We start from the raw sequence: 16,290 nt of genomic DNA on the forward strand, positions 1-16,290 counted from the left end.
GGAAGCGGTGGGTGGTGTGCGCGCATCTGAAGCCTCACTAGAAGACCGCTCCGGCGCCCTCTCCTCTGGCAGCAAAGTTTTGGGTCGGCCTCTGGAATCAGTTCAAATGCCCTGGGAGGTGCAGACAAAGGATTCGCTTTGGGAAAGTTGTATTCCTGATCGTAGTGCTGGTTGTGCTGGTAAGTTGACGTCTCTCTGATATCCAGTAGTTCTTCCCGGTTGTATGTAATAACACTTAAGGTTTTCTGGGCTAACAATGTAAGAAATAATACATTAAAAAAAAATCCTGCACAGTTTCCTAAGGACTAGAAGCGAAGCTGCCATCTCTATCGGCGCCATCTGTGGCTGTACAGTAATGTTGAAAAGTTACTGTACAGCCACCGTGTTCAAATTTAGACTCTTGTCAGTGTCCAAATATGCCATTTCCAACCCGTATACAAGTACGAGTGTAAAGGGCTACCTAAAGTTACTTTGAAAAAGTAGTTCACTACATTACAAATCAAATCAAATCAAATTTTATTTGTCACATACACATGGTTAGCAGATGTTAATGCGAGTGTAGCGAAATGCTTGTGCTTCTAGTTCCGACAATGCAGTAATAACCAATAAGTAATCTAATCTAATCTAAGTAATCTAATCTATTTATACTACCTTGTGAAAAATTATCATAATGTAAATCTGAAATGTCATAGACAGATCACGTTGGAGTCATATCTTAACATAATGTTTAATTTAGTCTATTAAACACAAAAACTATATTTCAAGTGAGAATTGGGCAGGTTTGATAAAATAAATGATTGCCTACTTCACCCATAATTTATAACATTTTTGCAAACAAAGTATTGTGTAGTTCCAGTAGTTAGCTGCACCACTACCTGGCAAAAACCTGTAACCTCCCGGGTGGTGCAGTGGTCTAGGGCACTGCATCGCAGTGCTAGCTGCGCCACCAGAGTCTCTGGGTTCACGCCCAGGCTCTGTCGCAGCCGGCCGCAACCGGGAGGTCCGTGGGGCGACGCACAATTGGCATAGTGTCGTCCTGGTTAGGGAGGGTTTGGCCGGTAGGGATATCCTTGTCTCAGTATGTAAAAATTTAATAAAATGTATGCACTCTACTGTAAGTCGCTCTGGATAAGACCGTCTGCTAAATGACTAAAATGTAAAAAGTTATTAACTACCTAGATTTGAATTTATCTCAACTACCACCAAGCTACTGGAAAATGTAGTTAAATTACAAGTTTAACTATGCTGAACAAAAATATAAATGTAACATGTAAAGTGTTGGTCCCATGTTTCATGAGCTGAAATAAAAGATCCCAGAAATGTTCCATGTGCACAAAAACGTATTTCTCTCAAATTGTTCACAAATTTATTTACATCCCTGTTAGTGAGCATTTCTCCTTTGCAAGATAATTAATCCACCTGACAGGCGTGGCATATCAAAAAGCTGATTAAGCATGATCATTACACAGGTGCACCTTGTGCTGAGGAGAATAAAAGGCCACTAAAATGTGCAGTTTTTCCACACAACACAATGCCACAGATTTTGTTTTGAGGGAGCATGCAATTGGCATGCTGACTGCAGGAATGTCAACCAGAGCTATTGCCGGAAAATGTTATGTTAATTTCTCTACCATAAGCCGTTTTACAGAATTTGGCAGTTCATCCAATCGGCATCACAATCGCAGACCACGTGTAACCACACCAGCCCAGGACCTCCACATTCGACTTCTTAACCTGCGGGATCGTCTGAGACCAGCCACCTAGACAGCCGATGAAGCTGTCGGTTTGCACAACAGAAGAATTTCTGCACAAACTGTCAGAATCCGTCTCAGGGAAGCTCATCTTCCTGCTCCTCGTCTTCACCAGGGTCTTGACCTGACTGCAGTTCGGTGTCATAACCAACTTCAGTGGGCAAATGCTCACCTTCGATGGCCACCGGCATGCTGGAGAAGTGTGCTCTTCACGGCTGAATCCAACTGTACCAGGCAGATGGCGTCATATGGGCGAGCGGTTTGCTGATGTCAACATTGTGAACAGAATGCCCCATGGTGGCAGTGCGGTTATGGTATGGGCAGGAATAAGCTACGTACAACAAACACAATTGCATTTTATCGATAGCAATTTGAATGCACAGACATACTGTGATGAGAGCCCGAGGCCCATTGTTGTGCCATTCATACGCTGCCATCACCTCATGTTTCAGAATGATATTGCAAGGATCTGTACACAATTCTTGAAAGTTGAAAATGGCCCAGTTCTTTCATGGCCTGCACACTCACCAGACATGTCACCCACCCATTGAACATGTTTGGGATGCTCTCAAATCAAATCAAATCTATTGGTCACATACACATATTTAGCAGATGTTATTGAGGGTGTTTGTGCTACTGTTCCTAGCTCCAACAGTGCAGTAGTATCTAACACTTCACAACAATACACACATCTAAAAGTAAAAGAATGTAATGAAGAAATACATTATTATTAGGACGGTCAATGTCGGAGTGGCTCTGGATCGATGTGTATGACAGCGTGTTCCAGTTCCCGCCAATATCCAGCAACTTTGCACAGCCATTGAAGTGGAGTGGGAGAACATTCAACAGGCCACAATCAACATCCTGATCAACTCTATGCTAAGGAGATGTGTCGCACTGCATGAGGCAAATGGTGGTCACACCAGATACTGACTGGTTTTCTGATCCATGCCCCTACCTTTTTTTAAGGTGTCTGTGACCAACATAATCATATCTGTAGTCCCAGTCATGTGAAATCCATAGATTAGGGCCAAATGAATTTATTTCAACTGACTGATTTCCTTATATGAACTGTAGCTCAGTCAAACCGTTGAAATTGTTACATGTTGCGTTTATATTTTTGTTCAGTGTACATGTAGTTCACTACTCCCTAACACTGCATTAAATGTTGTTAATACAGAAAGTAACCAAAAATCGTAACTAATTTGTATAGTCATATGTTGCAGTAAACAGTAGATGTTCGCTACAAGCTTTCTAGAATTGTTTTCCAGAAGTTCACATGTCACTGCAAATTTGACGCCAGTTTGCCACAAAACTGAAAATTTGAGCTTGGCACAAACTTGCGGAAAATTTACCAAAGAGTTGCCACAACTGTTGAACAGAAGCCTGTTTTTTCGGTAAGAAGCTGTGTCTTTTAGTGCCATTTTTTTTTGCAGCATGCACTGCAGTGTATGCATGTGGAGGTTGCGAGAGTGGCACTTGCCGTGTATGAGATGGGTTCCTCAGCCTCCTGCGAGACGGCCATGTTGACGACAACACTCAAGCACAAGTAAATCCGTAGCATTGTGACGTCCCTGCGACATTGAGAAAAAGATTGAGTGAGAAAATGCGTTTTTCAAGTAAGTGTCCTGGTGAACAGGTTGAGTCTCAGAATATTCCAAAAAATGTCTGTATACATTGGCAAAATGGTTGCAGAATACATCTAATTTGGTCCAGTTTTCTTTATGTTTCCTTTATGTTTCCCACATGGTAGTCAACAACCTTCCTGTGACATTCCCATGGCCAGTACTCACTCACTCCAGTTTTCTAACACGTGCAGAGGAAGGCACTAAGTTGAGATCTGTGTCAGCATGGACATGATTCTCACAAACCAAATTCATAGCTCTGTCCGTTTTATGTTATATTATCATGAAATTATATAAGATATGATTATATGCTGATTATAACATTATATGGTGCATACATTATAATTGGCATTACTATTTGATTTTTGGCATTATGACCTGTATAGCAAAAAACGTCCTTAATGAAGAATTCAGCACATTCTATTACTATTTAACTATTTCCCTAAGCTGGATAGAGCAACATCCCCTTTGCACGATGTTCCTTCATTGAAAACAGTAAATGCTTGGAAAATCATGTTCAAATTCCAGGGCATGACCTGTGGCAAACTTACAGTACTACCACAATGCCTAACGCTCAAGGAGCTGATGCTGGCATATCGATATTGCGTATCCAGTGTCTGAAAAAGTAGGTACTGTATCTTTTAAGGTTGTCCCAAATAGTGGGTCAGCTGGGACGCAGACACTAATAAATCATACAACTATGACTCTGCCATTCTCCTCCGTAATTACAACAGTGAACTTGACTACAGAATAATTGGCTACCAGTGTGTGTGTGTGTGTGTGTGTATGTGTGTGTGTGTGCGTGTGCTTGCATGCGTGCAGAGTGAAAACCAATTGTAAAGCGTCTTTATTGCACCATCAGTTGGTGTATGTTGTTAAGAAAAATGATTACATCAGGAGAGTAATTGTTAGGCAAGTACAAACATCTCCATTGGGAGCACAGCCTGGTCTCATAGACTAGATTTAGCATAGTAAAAGTCAATCCTGGACACCCAATTTAGTATGATATGTTCTGTTTGGTATGGTTACATAAGACAGAAGGTTACTTAAGGGAAAATCATAAGGAGGGAGGGTGGTTGCTTGGGTGTATAACAATGTGAACATCTAGCAACCAAAAAGGTTGCATGTTTGAATCTCATCGAAGACAACTTTAGCATTTTTTGCTAATTACCTACTACTTTTTTAGCTAATTGGCAACAACTTGGCATGTTAGCTAATCCTTCCCCTAACCCTGGACATCCACAAATTAAGACATGACCTGTGGGCATTAGATAACTAAATGGAGTGTCACAAATTTACTTACAGAATTATACGAAATGCTCTGAGACTAGGTTGCAGCATTCACTTTTTTATTGGCAAGGGTTCAAATCCCCCTCCAGCTACCTTCTGAATCACCCTATCAGTTTCATGTTTTCTCTGAAAGTACATCCCCATTCCGCGTTTAGCTCTTGTAAATAATGTAAGTACTTTAAAGTTTAATAAATCATTATATCCTATTGGTGTCGTATTTAGCGTTATCAACATAGCATATGTTAACACTAATCGCCCCACGTAGTAACGTTTGAGTTACAAGATAAACCACAGTTGGCTATCTAGTATCTAGGCTATCTGCCCAGGGACTACAGATGCAAACTTCCATACTGGCTAAATCTGGCACATTAAATGTTAGTTAATGTGCATTGTCCCTGACAAATAAATAAATTGGCTTAGAATAGCACTGTCAATTTCGACATGGTGCGAATGTCTGATGCAGCGATTATAAACAAAACCAATTTCCGATTATAACATTGATGCAATACAGTATATACAAAAATCATATATTGGATTTATAATAAATGATTTAACGTCGCTTGAACAATGCGCATTCAATTCAACAGATCAAATGTAGATTAGTATCATAATGGCATGCAACCTAATTTGGAGTAGTGCAAAATGTAACGTTAGGCTATGCAATGTACGGTTTCATTTGCATTCGATATGGTTGCAATTTACCTGTGAAATTACTTTTTAGTTGGGTGTGTATCAATATTCAATTGATTATTTTCCTCCGGAGGGTCCCGTCAGAAGTGATGGTGAATCTGAAGAAGCAACTTCTCCCCTGAAATCAGTAAACGTATGTACAAATTACAAGGGTATCACAGGGTAACAAAAGGATCGGGAGGTGGTGCTATCTTTACAGGTTACATCCGCGTCAAAGGTTTTTGTCTCTTTAACATCGCAAAGTCATTTCTACTGTATCTAATAAAAAGCATTGCGCCCCCTCTACCGGAGATGTGAATATATTGAGGCAGGTAAATGTAATAGGACAACTTGGCACTGCCAGTGTGCCAGAATGTTTTTGTTCCAATGTAAATTGTTAATGTAAACCCAGTTTGGAGGGTTCAGAGAGTGTAGCGTCAACTATATGAAGTCTAAGACCAGACAGAGGCAGCATACAGGAGCTCTATACATCGTAACTTTAATCTTGACAGGCAACTACCATCTCAATTAGTTCAGATGACAGACAGGATTTTATAGTCACCGGGCAGGCATTACTAATCAATGATGAACATCCAATTTTCATCCTAACATTGACAACACAGGGAAAATCTCAGTTGGATACTCCTGATGTCCGCTCTCCTCATTTCCTTCTCAAAACCCCATTGGAGAAGGTCAGAGGGGACAATTGAGATTCTTCCGTTTTCACACTTCCTCTGACAGCCTCTGCCTGTAAGATTTACATTGATTTAAATGAATGAAGTAACCCTTGATTTATAGGCCTAATACTAGTGTTAGGTTTGAAGGAGACATGACCACAGATGTCATAGCAAACTGTATTCTTTTAATTATAACTTCAACTGAACAATACAGAACGTTGGGGGGCTTAACGTATCCCCAGGGTCAGAGACACCAACTAGAGGTGACAACTATGGAATTTTGGGTCACAATTAATTGTCATGCAAATGAACACAGTTGTCAGTTTTGTTTTAAAAAAAAAGAGCTTATGTATAAAATATATATTTTTAATTTGCTTCAAAATACCTAATGATTGCAGCTTTTGGTGACTCCCCGTCTCAAAAACCATTGTAAAGTACTTCAGTAAAAATACTTTAAAGTACTAAAGTCGTTTTTTGTGGTATCTGTACTTTACTTTTTAGATTTGACAACTTTTACTTTACATTCCTAAAGAAAAAAATGTACTTTATACTGCGTACATTTTCCCTGACATCCAAAAGTACCGGTTACATTTCGAATGGTTAGCAGAACAGGAAAATGGTCCAGATCACTCACGTATCAAGACAACATCCCTGGCCATCCTTGCTGACTCTGACCTGGCAGATGCACGAAACACGCGTGCTTCATTTGTAAATGATCTCCGAGTGTTGGAGTGTGGCCCTGGCTATCTGTAAATGTACCAAAAAAAGAACAATAAAATGGTGCTGTCTGGTTTGCTTAATATAAGGAATTTTAAATAGTTTATACTTTTTATACTTATGTATATTTGAGAAATTACATTTTACTTTTGATACTTAAGTATATTTAAAACCAAATTACTCAAGTAGTATTTTACTGGGTGACTTTCACTTGAGTCATTTTCTATGAAGGTACAGTATCTTTACAGTCACTGACAATGACCAAAACGAAAAAGGTGGGAGTTCTAGGAGGGGTTCTGAAAGACACTCATAGGGGAGTCCACTGAAAGTTGACTAGAAACAAAACTGGGCCCTTAAAGACACCCACCATGAGCGCCCACTGAATATGCCCAAGAAGAGGCAAACAAAATAAAACCCACGGCAAACTTAAAGACAGGAGGCAAACCAAAAAGCGGAGCAAAATGAAAACAGGGAAGATCAGATAAAGGATTGGTTTTTTAGAAATCAAAATAAGGAGCGCCAACTAAAGGTGTTGACCCTCCACGTCTTTCAAGCCAACTGGAGCACTGGGCCAGCCGCTCTTAAAGATCACCTGTGCCAACATAGGTGAAACACCTTCTGACTAACGAGATGACAAGCCAGCACAGGTGTAACACATACTGACTAACGAGGTGACACCATACGGTGTGCCCAATATGCTAATGTCCAACCTCGAAATATAAATGATAAAACCAAAGCCTGTAAGCTTGTAACAAACCACTGTCAAAAACAAATATTTATACATTACACAAGTATATGATAGTTGTGCTCGCTCTACAGCATCTGAGTACTTTTCATCATAGCCAAGTGTCCCGAACATCCAGCACGGTTGTGTGAGCTTCAAAAGACTAAATCCATCGAGTCCATGGAACCGGGGACTCACCAGACAGAGCGAGAAAGAGAGAGGGTGGTGTTAGGGGACAATACAGCCATAGTCGCCAATTGTTTGGTTTGAAAGATAGATGCACCCACAGATGTCAGAGCTAACTGTACAATTTTAATCAGAACGTCAACTGTACATTAGAGAACATGAGGTATATTTGGTATTTTATTAGGATCACCATTAGTTGTTGCAAAAGTAGCAGCTACTCTTCCTGGGGTCCACACAAAACATGAAACATTACATAGTATAGAACATTAATAAACAAGAACAGCTCCAGTACGAAACTACATGAAACATTTTTAAAGGCACACGTAGCCTACATATTAATACATACACACAAACTATCTAGGTCAAATAGGGGAGAGGCGTTGTGCCGTGAGGTGTTGCTTTATCTGTTTTTTGAAACCAGGTTTGCTCTTTATTTGAGCAATATGAGATGGAACGGAGTTCCATGCAACAATGGCTCTATATAATACTGTACGCTTTCTTGAATTTGTTCTAGATTTGGGGACTGTGAAGAGAACCCTGGTGGCGTGTGGTGTACGTGTCTGTGTTGAAGCTGTGTGTAAGTCGACTGTGCAAACTATTTGGGATGTTCAAAACGTTGTTTTTTATTAAAAAGAAGTGATGCGGTCAGTTTCTCCTCAATTCTTAGCCAAGAGAGACTGGCATGCATGGCAACCCCAGTACCAGACACTGTAACAACATCTTGCATGACTGTCCTACTGTATGTGCTGTATAGACATAGCCACTAGCCCTATAACCACAGACTTAAGGCCTAAGACTGACGGTCGAGATCCACTGATCCGCGCTGAACAGGATAGGGGTGATGAAGCCATTCATTTTTAATGGAAGGAAGTGAAATGGGACGGTAGGACCATTGGGCGATGCGAGCATGGGCGAGGGAGCGTGAACAAGGCGGGACCTAAGGTGGGGTAAGCTGAACGTTATGCAAATACTTTCAACGATCAAAGCTCACTATAGCTTCCATCCCCCACTGGATTGGCTGTTGATACCAAGCACTAACTAGCCTGCTTGCTAGTATGGTAGCACCTACATGAGGGCGAAGCAAGCGTGGCTATACGAATTATCACGGTATAGTGGATCACGCCTGTATGCCACAGACTTGTGGAAGGATAGGCTCCTACCATTTGAATTGATTCTCTTCATTTTAGGCTCTAACATTTACATTACATTACATTTAAGTCATTTAGCAGACGCTCTTATCCAGAGCGACTTACAAATTGGTGCATTCACCTTATGATATCCAGTGGAACAACCACTTTACAATAGTGCATCTAACTCTTTTAAGGGGGGGGGGGGGGGTTAGAAGGATTACTTTATCCTATCCTAGGTATTCCTTAAAGAGGTGGGGTTTCAGGTGTCTCCGGAAGGTGGTGATTGACTCCGCTGACCTGGCGTCGTGAGGGAGTTTGTTCCACCATTGGGGTGCCAGAGCAGCGAACAGTTTTGACTGGGCTGAGCGGGAACTGTACTTCCTCAGAGGTAGGGAGGCGAGCAGGCCAGAGGTGGATGAACGCAGTGCCCTTGTTTGGGTGTAGGGCCTGATCAGAGCCTGAAGGTACGGAGGTGCCGTTCCCCTCACAGCTCCGTAGGCAAGCACCATGGTCTTGTAACGGATGCGAGCTTCAACTGGAAGCCAGTGGAGAGAGCGGAGGAGCGGGGTGACGTGAGAGAACTTGGGAAAGTTGAACACCAGACGGGCTGCGGCGTTCTGGATGAGTTGTAGGGGTTTAATGGCACAGGCAGGGAGCCCAGCCAACAGCGAGTTGCAGTAATCCAGACGGGAGATGACAAGTGCCTGGATTAGGACCTGCGCCGCTTCCTGCGTGAGGCAGGGTCGTACTCTGCGAATGTTGTAGAGCATGAACCTACAGGAACGGGTCACCGCCTTGATGTTAGTTGAGAACGACAGGGTGTTGTCCAGGATCACGCCAAGGTTCTTAGCACTCTGGGAGGAGGACACAATGGAGTTGTCAACCGTGATGGCGAGATCATGGAACGGGCAGTCCTTCCCCGGGAGGAAGAGCAGCTCCGTCTTGCCGAGGTTCAGCTTGAGGTGGTGATCCGTCATCCACACTGATATGTCTGCCAGACATGCAGAGATGCGATTCACCACCTGGTTATCAGAGGGGGGAAAGGAGAAGATTAATTGTGTGTCGTCTGCATAGCAATGATAGGAGAGACCATGTGAGGATATGACAGAGCCAAGTGACTTGGTGTATAGCGAGAATAGGAGAGGGCCTAGAACAGAGCCCTGGGGGACACCAGTGGTGAGAGCACGTGGTGCGGAGACAGATTCTCGCCACGCCACTTGGTAGGAGCGACCTGTCAGGTAGGACGCAATCCAAGCGTGGGCCGCGCCGGAGATGCCCAGCTCGGAGAGGGTGGAGAGGAGGATCTGATGGTTCACAGTATCAAAGGCAGCCGATAGGTCTAGAAGGATGAGAGCAGAGGAGAGAGAGTTAGCTTTAGCAGTGCGGAGCGCCTCCGTGACACAGAGAAGAGCAGTCTCAGTTGAATGACTAGTCTTGAAACCTGACTGATTTGGATCAAGAAGGTCATTCTGAGAGAGATAGCAGGAGAGCTGGCCAAGGACGGCACGTTCAAGAGTTTTGGAGAGAAAAGAAAGAAGGGATACTGGTCTGTAGTTGTTGACATCGGAGGGATCGAGTGTAGGTTTTTTCAGAAGGGGTGCAACTCTCGCTCTCTTGAAGACGGAAGGGACGTAGCCAGCGGTCAAGGATGAGTTGATGAGCGAGGTGAGGTAAGGGAGAAGGTCTCCGGAAATGGTCTGGAGAAGAGAGGAGGGGATAGGGTCAAGCGGGCAGGTTGTTGGGCGGCCGGCCGTCACAAGACGCGAGATTTCATCTGGAGAGAGAGGGGAGAAAGAGGTCAAAGCACAGGGTAGGGCAGTGTGAGCAGAACCAGCGGTGTCGTTTGACTTAGCAAACGAGGATCGGATGTCGTCGACCTTCTTTTCAAAATGGTTGACGAAGTCATCAGCAGAGAGGGAGGAGGGGGGAGGAGGGGGAGGAGGATTCAGGAGGGAGGAGAAGGTGGCAAAGAGCTTCCTAGGGTTAGAGGCAGATGCTTGGAATTTAGAGTGGTAGAAATTGGCTTTAGCAGCAGAGACAGAAGAGGAGAATGTAGAGAGAAGGGAGTGAAAGGATGCCAGGTCCGCAGGGAGGCGAGTTTTCCTCCATTTCCGCTCGGCTGCCCGGAGCCCTGTTCTGTGAGCTCGCAATGAGTCGTCGAGCCACGGAGCAGGAGGGGAGGACCGAGCCGGCCTGGAGGATAGGGGACATAGAGAGTCAAAGGATGCAGAAAGGGAGGAGAGGAGGGTTGAGGAGGCAGAATCAGGAGATAGGTTGGAGAAGGTTTGAGCAGAGGGAAGAGATGATAGGATGGAAGAGGAGATAGTAGCGGGGGAGAGAGAGCGAAGGTTGGGACGGCGCGATACCATCCGAGTAGGGGCAGTGTGGGAAGTGTTGGATGAGAGCGAGAGGTAAAAGGATACAAGGTAGTGGTCGGAGACTTGGAGGGGAGTTGCAATGAGATTAGTGGAAGAACAGCATCTAGTAAAGATGAGGTCAAGCGTATTGCCTGCCTTGTGAGTAGGGGGGGAAGGTGAGAGGGTGAGATCAAAAGAGGAGAGGAGTGGAAAGAAGGAGGCAGAGAGGAATGAGTCAAAGGTAGACATGGGGAGGTTAAAGTCACCCAGAACTGTGAGAGGTGAGCCATCCTCAGGAAAGGAACTTATCAGGGCGTCAAGCTCATTGATGAACTCTCCAAGGGAACCTGGAGGGCGATAAATGATAAGGATGTTAAGCTTGAAAGGGCTGGTAACTGTGACAGCATGGAATTCAAAGGAGGCGATAGACAGATGGGTCAGGGGAGAAAGAGAGAATGTCCACTTGGGAGAGATGAGGATCCCAGTGCCACCACCCCGCTGACCAGAAGCTCTCGGGGTGTGCGAGAACACGTGGGCAGACGAGGAGAGAGCAGTAGGAGTAGCAGTGTTATCAGTGGTAATCCATGTTTCCGTCAGTGCCAAGAAGTCGAGGGACTGGAGGGAAGCATAGGCTGAGATGAACTCTGCCTTGTTGGCCGCAGATCGGCAGTTCCAGAGGCTGCCTGAGACCTGGAACTCCACGTGGGTCGTGCGCGCTGGGACCACCAGGTTAGAGTAGCAGCGGCCACGCGGTGTGAAGCGTTTGTATGGTCTGTGCAGAGAGGAGAGAACAGGGATAGACAGACACATAGTTGACAGGCTACAGAAGAGGCTACGCTAATGCAAAGGAGATTGGAATGACAAGTGGACTACACGTCTCGAATGTTCAGAAAGTTAAGCTTACGTTGCAAAAACTCTTATTGACTAAAATGATATAGTACTGCTGGCTGGTGAAATAGGCTAGCTAGCAGTGGCTGCGTTGTTGACTTTGTTTGAAAGTGTAGCTGGCTAAGTAACCTCTAACTGGCTAGGTAACCTCGACAATTACTCTAGACTACACAATTATCTTGGATACAAAGACGGCTATGTAGCCAGCTAAGATCAAACTAATCAAACTGTTGTACTGTAATGAAATGAAATGTAATACTACCTGTGGAGCAAAGCGGAATGCAACTACTCGCTCCAAACCAAACCGGAAGTGCGTATCGTAGAGGGAGAGGCAATAGAAGTGTTGTTTCTTGTATTATTGTCTTTTGTGTCTTTAGAGGACTGCTTCACCTTAATGTCCCCTTTCCCTTTTCTTCTGTCCTTATTTTGTCCCACTTTGTCCCTTCTGTGTCCCTTCTTCTCTTCTGCCAACTAGACACTCCTTGTTAGCTAGCTAGCTTCTTTCAGGAATGTCCCTAGCAACAGCCTAGCAACTGCCTAGCAACAGGTAAACAACTTAGCTAGCTAAGAAAACGGTATAATTCTATGAAAAATTTTTACTTTTTCAAAAGCCTTTCTTCTTTGTTTGCTGCTTGTTTGGTCTCCTATTCAGTTTGCAGTTTTCTTTTGATTTTTTTTCGATGTACTTTACTCTAAAAAAAAACATTTAAATTTCAATATTTGTAGGAGCTCATCTTTTCAGCTGCTGCTGCTTAATTTGGAACTCCGGAACACAACACTCTAAAGAAGTACATTGCCTGGGACCATTCCACAGTCTGCTTTATACCACTGTTTTTTGTATTTTTGTTAATTTTCCCAGTATTTATGGAAACTATAGAATGACTACATTACCCATAATGCTCATTAACTTAACATTCCAAATTACCATGGCAGTTATGCATTACAATCACAATTATGTTTCTATGGTGTAGCGTGCTATTGTGTAGGGCAGGATAGTAACTTTTGCAAGGAAATTATTTTTATGTGACCGGTTGCACGCACTTTTGTGGTCACACAAGGTGGCACCTGTGTATTCAAAATGAGTAGCCTAACAATTATTTATATGGACCCAGTTGCATTTGCAACCAAATTATTAGTGAATAATAAATAAATTACTAACACTAAACATTACACTTATACACCTGCATTACTGTTGATGTCATCATGTCATCATTAGCAGAGAATAGGTTCAGAACAGTATTTTATAATGGAATAAAGATTTCTGGACCTTTATTTCCTACCTTGCATAGGTCAACATGACCCATCCCAAGCCCTGCCGCAGTCATTGTTACACAATGAAAAGTTTGGTCTCCTTTAAAAGAATCATTAACAAAAATGCATTCTCCCTCTGCATTCACAAGGACAGCTAACCTTGAGAGAATCTCAATTGGTTTCGCTCGCCTCCTCTCCTCTGTCCTTCTTCCTCTCCTCGCCTCTTTTTGAAAAAGGTCAAAAGTAATCAGGGAGCGGAGGCGAGGAGAGGAAACAAATGCGCTTGTATAAAACAAAAGCACCATGTTTGCTTAAGTGGTGGAGAAACTGAAGAAGACAGGACTCCAAGCTGCTCCTCCTGCTCTCTATTATGCTGGACCTGGAGATGTGGAGTGCGATTTCTGCACTGGGATAAAACTCAAAGCAATCAAGGTCTGTCTGGTGTCTTACTGTGAACCTCACCCCCAGCCTCGCTATGAAGTCGCACCATTAAAGAAACATAAGCTGGTCAAAGCCTCCACAACTACATGAGAAGATCTGCTCTCATCATGAACAACTTCTGGAGCTTTACTGCAACACCGATCAGCAGCGTAGGTAGGTCTGTCTGTCTGCTGTGTGCGATGGATGAACATGAAGGCCATTATACAGTCTCAACGGCAGAAGAAAGGACTGAGAAACAGGTAAGGATGGAAACTCCACTGTTTTATATCACCCATTTGCATTTAAACATAGAATGATATATACTATATCGGGTATATTCATAATTAAATGGAAGTGTTTTTGCTGAGGTGATATACTGTAACTGGACGAGCAACAAAAAAAAACAGCCAACGACCAGAAAATATCAAGGTACAATAGATAAAGTATCAATCATTAACTGTTGTCAGGATAAACTTCAGCTGTCTTTTAGGAATACATTTAATCTCATTGTTTCAAGTTTTATTATTAGCCGTATGTACGGGATACTCATGGTATACATCGTCCAATGAAATTCTTACTTGCAGGTTCCTTCTCGACAATGCCACAACAATAATTAATAAAAGATAAGAATACAAACATAAAGTAAATGGCTCAGTAGAATAGAAAAAACCTTGATAATTTATAAGTATACGACAGGAAGGCACAATTTATAGTCCAATATTTACGTGTGTATTGGGGGCAGTATAATAAGAGTCTGGTAGAAGCAGTTGTGATGTGTGTGTCTGTGTGGGTGTGTGCATGAGTGAGTGCACGTGTGCTAAGGTGCGGAGAATCAGAAGCAGGTGGTCAGTCCAGTTCAAGTGTTCAGCAGTCTGATGGCTTGTAGATAGAAACTGACTCTGAGCCTGTTGGTATCAGACCTCATGCTCTGATACAGTCTGATGGCTTGTAGATAGAAACTGTCTCTGAGCCTGTTGGTATCAGACCTCATGCTCTGATACAGTCTGATGGCTTGTAGATAGAAACTGTCTCTGAGCCTGTTGGTATCAGACCTCATGCTCTGATACAGTCTGATGGCTTGTAGATAGAAACTGTCTCTGAGCCTGTTGGTATCAGACCTCGTGCTCTGATACAGTCTGATGGCTTGTAGATAGAAACTGTCTCTGAGCCTGTTGGTATCAGACCTCGTGCTCTGATACAGTCTGATGGCTTGTAGATAGAAACTGTCTCTGAGCCTGTTGGTATCAGACCTCATGCTCTGATACAGTCTGATGGCTTGTAGATAGAAACTGTCTCTGAGCCTGTTGGTATCAGACCTCATGCTTTGATACGTCTGCCCGACGGTAAGGGGAAGAACAGCTCGTGGCTGATCGTGGAATCGGTCGTGGAAGGAGCAATTCCCATACCAGGCCGTGATGCAACCTGTCAGGATGCTCTCAATGGTGCAGCGGTAGTATTTGGAGAAGACCCGGGGCAGCATGACACATTTCTTCAGACGCCTTAAGAAGTAGATACACTGTTGCGCCCTCTTGACAAGAGTGGTGGGGTTGTTGGTCCATGACAAGTCCTCTGGGATGTGGACGCTGAGGAAACTTGTGACTCTTTCTACTGCAGTTCCATTGATGTGGACCGGGCCATGTTCCCTCTTCTGCTTCCTGAGGTCAACAATCAACTCCTTTGTTTTGCTGACAGTGAAGGAGAGGTGGTTGTTATGACACCACCACACAGTCGTGGGTGAACAGGAAGTACAACAGTGGACTGAGGACACACCCCTGGGGGGCCCCTGAGTTAAGCGTTAGCGTGCATGAGTTATTGTTGCCAATCCTCACATTGAGTTTATATAGAGCATTACATATATTTTATTTTATTTTATTTTTTTACCCCTATTTTTCTCCCCAATTACGTGGTATCCAATTGGTAGGAGTTACAGTCTTGTCTCATCGCTGCAACTCCCGTACGGACTCGGGAGAGGCGGAGGTCGAGAGCCATGCGTCCTCCAAAACACAACCCAACCAAGCCGCATTGCTTCTTGACACAATGCCCATCCAACCCGGAAGCCAGCTGCACCAATGTGTCAGAGGAAACACCATACACCTGGCGACCTGGTCAGCGTGCACTGCGCCCGGCCCGCCACAGGAGTCGCTAGTGCACGATGAGACAAGGATATCCCTGCCGGCCAAACCCTCCCTAACCCGGATAACGCTGGGCCAATTGTGCACCGCCCCATGGGCCTCCCGGTCGAGGCCGTCTGTGACAGAGCCTGGGCTCGAACCCAGAATCTTTGGTGACACAGCTAGCACTGCGATGCAGTGCCTTAGACCACTGCGCCAACCGGGAGGCCCCTAGGGCATAACATATTTCAAACTTTACAAACACTAGAATATAAGGCATTTCACATTCAGGATTCATTTAAATGCAAAGAGTTGGGGGAGAAACATCCGAAATCCCAACAGACAATCCAGGAGAGAGAGAGGGAGATGCAGAATGTGAGACAGGCTGTGGACTCACTGAAGCTAAGTGTTGGTGTCATCTATGTAAATTATTTACATATTCACATTTCCAAGCTGTCTGGGATCCAGGTAAGAGCTGAGTGAATGGGCTGGTT

At 43.9% G+C, this 16,290-nt stretch overlaps 1 protein-coding gene across 1 annotated transcript in view; it reads right to left on the reverse strand.

Annotated features, from left to right (window-relative positions):
- Positions 1-5,571, reverse strand: part of LOC129839588 (EGF-containing fibulin-like extracellular matrix protein 2) — a 36,306-nt gene extending 30,735 nt beyond the window's left edge. Inside the window, exons 1-2 of the mRNA XM_055907123.1 lie at positions 5,369-5,571; positions 3,235-3,325 (exon numbers count right to left, since the gene is read on the reverse strand). Coding sequence (XP_055763098.1) covers positions 3,235-3,315 — 81 coding nt within the window. The 5' untranslated portion in view covers positions 3,316-3,325; positions 5,369-5,571. The remainder of the gene's footprint in view (positions 1-3,234; positions 3,326-5,368) is intronic.
- Positions 5,572-16,290: the final 10,719 nt, after the last annotated feature.

This window comes from Salvelinus fontinalis, chromosome 40 (genome assembly GCF_029448725.1).
Source record: "Salvelinus fontinalis isolate EN_2023a chromosome 40, ASM2944872v1, whole genome shotgun sequence".
NCBI lineage: Eukaryota > Metazoa > Chordata > Actinopteri > Salmoniformes > Salmonidae > Salvelinus > Salvelinus fontinalis.